Below are 5,927 nucleotides of genomic sequence, written 5' to 3' on the forward strand. Positions count from 1 at the left end.
TTTTTTAGTTCAAAAAAATAAAAAATGCACTTATTTAGGACACCCCAAACAACCCCTAAGTCTATTGTATTATTTTAAAATTTTCATAAGTGATATAATTTATTTCAAAATTGTAGATAAATGTCGTCGTTTTTTTAAAAAAATTATTTTTTATTGAGCTAATATGTGTTCTTGGAATACAAAAAATAATAATAATTAAAAAAAATACTTTTGTAATTTCATATATTTTTTTAAAAATCTCTTTCACTATTTAAAAAAAAACACTCTTATGGACAATTACCATTTATCTTTGTTGGATATGGGTGGATCTGCGGAGAAAGAAAGATGCACGGTAAATACAACTATACAAGTTAAAACAGTCTATTCATTAATTAGGTAAACTACACTCACATTTTTTAAATTATATATAATTAATTTTATAATATTAACATAATTATATAAATCTTCCTAATAGTTAAAACAATCAAATTTAATAAAAATGTTGGGTAGATACTAAAACAAATAAATATTTTAATAAAAAAATTTATAGTATTAACAAATCATTAATAAAAAAGTCTAAGTATTATATCAATTAATTTTTTTAAAAAAAATTAATATAATTATATCAAAATAATTTATCCTAATTAATTAGACCTAAATATAGTAGGAAAAAAGTTAACTGTAAATGACAAAACCCAGTTATAATTATTTACAAAAGGCTGAGCCATGCCATGTGTGCCCACTCACCCAACTGCCAACACATGTTCTCTCTCCAAAACAGGCTTAACCGGTCACCCGTCGATGCCAAAATACATCCCCCAAACCCTCCTTCTTTATAAATACGAGGGCGTCTATCAATAATTTCTCGTTCTCTTCGTCCTGGTTTCACTACCCTTGAATATTATTTGCCCTTCGCTGTCCCGAATAATTACGATTCTACCCCACGGGTTATGATAGCTGCCGGAGATCGGGAACCTGAGAGCCTCCGCTCCTCCCCCGCTCTCGGCTTCCCTCGCCTCAGGTTCTTCCGCTACCGCCGCTTGAGGTAGTTCTCTCAATCCAATTCCTTCTACATATACACATATAGATTCATATATATATATATATATATACACGATGCCGAACTCGAAGAGTCACCGGAGGGGACAAGAGGAGAAGAACAGGAAGGGGAAGCTGGCGGAGAAAGCGTCGTCGTTTCACGGCCGAAGTGGAGGGGCCATGGGAGAGCAACTTATAAGGCCGAGGACGGTGCCGGAGTTGCTGGTTAGTAAGAGTGTAGTCGGCGGTGGTGTTGTGGCGGAGGGACGGCCGTTGAAGCTGACGAAGTTGTTGCTGAACGTGACGATTCAGCGGAGCCTTGGGGCTGTGCAGGTGATCATGTCGCCGGAATCGACCGTCGGTGATTTGATTGCGGCGGCGATGCGGCAGTATGTGAAGGAAGGAAGACGGCCGATCTTGTCCTCCACCGATTCCTCCAGTTATGGCCTCCATTATTCGCAGTTTAGCTTAGAAAGTAAGCCTTCTCTCTCTCTCTCTCTCTCTCTCTCTCTCAAGCTCAAGTTAACATTGGTCATTCGATTGATTCACTTTCTAGCTTTCAACAATCGCTGTGATTTGTTCCGATTGAGAAAATCACTATTATATATTTAAATTATATTTATTTTATTTAAAAAAATAAATAATCATTTTTAAAATTATATTTATCATCTATTTTTTAAAATAAATATAATTGAAATATATAATTTTGGAAGTATGATTATTTTAATTTTTTAATTTTAATGGATTCACTGAGTGAAAGGGCTAGGACTATTTTGAGAAGATGGTTATAATTAATTTTTTTTAATTAAAAATTAATTATAATTAACTTTTTGTAAAAAAATAAAATGGATTATAATATGAAGAGTTATAATGTGAGGAGTGGATTACTGACTTCACAAAAGGCCACCTAATGGTGTTTCCCTAACCTGTTTTGATTTCTCTGGTATGATTCCATTCGCTCTGATCACTTCGAATTTCGAGCCGAAAAATGCATATTAAATGATTAGATCACGTATAAGGTAATGATTGATGGGGCGTTTTGTTTTTGTGTGAGCCAGGTTTAGACCGGGATGAGAGGCTCATGGAGTTGGGATCGAGAAATTTCTTCCTCTGTCCAACAAGCGGTGGCGGTGGCAGTAGCAGCAGCGGCAGCAGCGGTAGCGTTGAATGTGGCGTGGCCACATCGTCCACTTCGTGTTCTAAACAAGCCGAGAAAGCAACCAAGATTGGGCTTCCTTGGCTCAAGTTCTTCTGAATTCATTTTTAGCCATTTTGCAGTTTTCTTTACAATTATGTTTTTATTTTTTATTTTTTTTATTTGTGTGGGTTCATTTAGCTCTGTCAAAGCCTTGTGAAAACTAAGGTTTGAAATTAGACTTGTATAATTAGTTAAAAGTTGGGTAGGATGAAGAACATGATGATAATATCTAGTGTCCTATTACTGGGCTTGCAACTTGCAGAATTCATGGAGATGGGGAAGAGGATGTAATCTTTGAATTTTTAGTGTGGTGGGGACATTCATCCCTCTGTATATATGTATATGTATCTCCAGCTATGCTGCATTAATTGGGAATAGGACATTTTATGAAATATATTTACAGTGTTTTGGATGCTGATTTGTGGAGAGGATAGGGGGAACAAAAAAGATATTAGCTGAAATTAAGGGTTGGTTTAGTATGAATTAAATAATACAAAAAGTCAAAAAGTTACTATTCTATTTAAGTCATATCATCTTATTTAAATCACATCATCTCTTTAACATATTACATCAAACTTAACCTAAATTCAACCTATATAAGTCAATAAATTAAAAAGTGTATTTTTTTAGAACATCTCGAATCAACCTTAAAATTTTGTGCTCTTTTGTTTGATTGACTTAGGAAAATAAGATGAAGATAAATAGGTATTTATTTGTTTGATTATCATAAGATAAGTTAATTGTGAAATGTTAAATTTATGAACTTTATTATTCTTGAAATGTAGGATATAAAATGGGATTTTTATTAATAAATCATATTTAGAAGTATTCTAACTTTAAAAGTTTATGAAGAATTTTTTTAACTCACTTAATCCTATGTATTTATACTTTTATTTCATAGAAAGTCATTTTTCTTGATTTATATTATTTTTTTTAGATTTTTATGTCTTTATATTTAATATTGATATTTAATGTTTGGGGAGAAGAGAGAAGGGAAACGGCCAATGCATATGAAATTTTATACATAAATTAAATACTATTGATATTATTTTATATTATTATATAATGTGAATATATTTTTAATTGGCAACACATTAAAAAAAATGTGAACATGTTCTTTCATAATGTGAATATATTTTTAATTGGCAATACATTAAAAATAATGTGAACATGTTCTCTCATATGATGTGAATATATTTTTAATTGACAATACATTAAAAATACTATGAACATTCTCTCTTATCTAGTGTTAACATTCACAATACCTTTTCAAAAAATTCTCTCTCATCTAATGTAATGATGTGAACGTTCACAACATGTGAACCTTTTTATTTTTAATTAACAACATATTAAAAATAACGTTTATTATATTTTTAATTGACAACATATTGTTACTTACAATATGTAATGATGTGAACGCTCACAACATGTGAACATTCTCTCTCATCTGATGTAATGATGTGAACATTCACATTCGTATGTTTTGATATGAATATTCACATCATGTAATTGACAACACAATGATAAAAATTCATTTCAAATTAACGTGAATATAATTATGTGAATATATATTTTAATTACATGATGTGAATATTCACATAATGTAATTGACAATAAATTGATAAAAATTTATTTCAAATTAATATGAATATAATGACAGTCAACATCCTGATGCATGAGAATTATCAAAATATAATGACAATCAATATTAAATATTGACATTAATAAAAGCAAAAGAGATTGAGAGTGTTTTAATTTTCTTATTTCAAATAAGATATAATAAAATAATTAAAAAAATATATAAATTTAATGAAATAAAACTCTTAAAAAAAAATTTATCAAAAAAACACCCCATATAAAATTAGTTGATAGAGGTGCATCTTATAATTGAGTAATTCGTAAATTGAACCGATTTCATCATCGTGGATGTGGGTTCGTTTTTTGAGTTACCGGCCAATTTGAGTTGCATGTCATCGTTATCATTGACAAGTGCAATAACTATTCAAGAATAAACAATTATAAGACTAATAATTCATAACTTTAAATTTGAAACTCTAATAATAATATTAATGATGTGGCATGAAATTAAAAAATATATATATATATACATTAAATTATTTGTAAGTGGGATCCACTGCTATATAAGTAAACAATAATGCTCCAGACCTCCTTTTTCCCCACTCACTTGACCCCCTCTCAACATGATTGGTCAGTTTTTCTTTTTTTTCCCCTTCTTCTTCAATCACTACCCGCCACGTGTGTATGGAATAGTAGGGGTGGTGATTGGAGAGGGTCTCAATCATGATCCATAAGTAAAACTCTCATTAGAGTTTCACTTTTTGTGCTCTTAAACATTTTTGTAGATATAATTATTAAAAATTTTGTTAACATATGTTCTGAATATCTACCTTAAGAAATTATTAAGGGTTGGTTTGGGAAGTTGGTTCGCTTTTTGACTTTTTGACTATTTTAGCTTGGGCTAAAAAACTTAGTTTTGGAATGATTTTTTGACTTTTTAACTTTTTTGACATTTTTTTGTGAGAGAAGAATGTAATGATTATGGATTGAGTGTGATGTTTTGTTTGCTGTAGTTAAAATATCTTATTTTGTCTTTTGTGACTATTTTAAGCACAAATCATCTTTCCAAACGACCCTTAAATGAACATAATTATTCTCACTCGTATGTAAACTAATAAAAGTTTTTAGGGTTTGGTTATGGTGTGCAACTTACACCTTACATCTTATACCTTACACTTACACCTTACACTTACATCTTTTGTAAAAAATTAAACCTTACACTTACACCTTTTTTGAGGTTGCACACCATGTGCAACCCACTTACACCTTACACCTTACACTTACACCTTACACTTACACCTTATACTTATACTTACACCTTACACTTACACTTTTTGTGTAAGTGGCACATGGTGTGCACTTGCACACTTAAGAAAACTCCAAGTTTTTAAAGTGATTAGGATTAAAGAGTTTGTCTTTACATAACTTTTTCTATTTATCTCAATTTCACCTCTTAATATCTCTTTTATTATTGGAGGGAAACTGATTTTTGTCAATAATTTAATAAATTTATTTGTTCGTTTTTATAATTTAACAATTAAAATTATTTTTAAAAAAAATTAAAAGAGTCTTTGTATAAATGATCCGATGATTCAACTTTACAAGGTGGCAACCATTTTATAAACATGGTGTTATGGTAAACTGCGAGGAAGGGCATTAGACAAAAAGGCTATAACGTAGGTGTTTGAAAAGTTACTATTTTAGCCTCCGTTTTGGAAGTGGGTTGGCTTTTTGGTTTTTTGGTTTTTTGGCTATTTTAATTTGGGCTATTTTAGCCTGGTTTGGGAAGGGCTTTTTCACTTTTTGGCTTTTTTGACTTTTTTGTGAGAGAGGATTGTAATGATTATGGATTGGATTTGATGTTTTGTTTTTTGTGGCTAAAATAGCCTATTTTGTTTTTTGTGGCTATTTTAGCCAAAAAAGCCTGGGCTTTTTCTTCCCAAACAGAGGCTTTTTTTTAATAATTTTTTAATTTTTTAGTTAAAATATGATATAAAAAAAATTAGTATGTTTAGGAAGGTTTTTTGACTTTTTACGAAAAGATGTGCAAAAAGTAAAGAGAAGAAAATCTTTGACTTTTTGATATGAATTGTTGGTTTTTTAATTTTTTTAGTAACTTTTTGATTAAAAGAGA

At 30.4% G+C, this 5,927-nt stretch overlaps 1 protein-coding gene across 1 annotated transcript; it reads left to right on the top strand.

The window, feature by feature from the left end:
- Nucleotides 1–814: 814 nt before the first annotated feature.
- Nucleotides 815–2,609, top strand: LOC114272384 (uncharacterized). Its single transcript, XM_028214072.2, has 2 exons — nt 815–1,492; nt 2,076–2,609. The coding sequence occupies exons 1-2, from the start codon at nt 1,096–1,098 to the stop codon at nt 2,270–2,272; spliced, it is 594 nt and encodes a 197-aa protein (XP_028069873.1). The 5' UTR covers nt 815–1,095; the 3' UTR covers nt 2,273–2,609.
- The last annotated feature ends 3,318 nt before the right edge of the window (nt 2,610–5,927 follow it).

Source organism: Camellia sinensis, chromosome 14 (genome assembly GCF_055761805.1).
Source record: "Camellia sinensis isolate YWXY chromosome 14, ASM5576180v1, whole genome shotgun sequence".
Classification (NCBI taxonomy): Eukaryota; Viridiplantae; Streptophyta; class Magnoliopsida; order Ericales; family Theaceae; genus Camellia; species Camellia sinensis.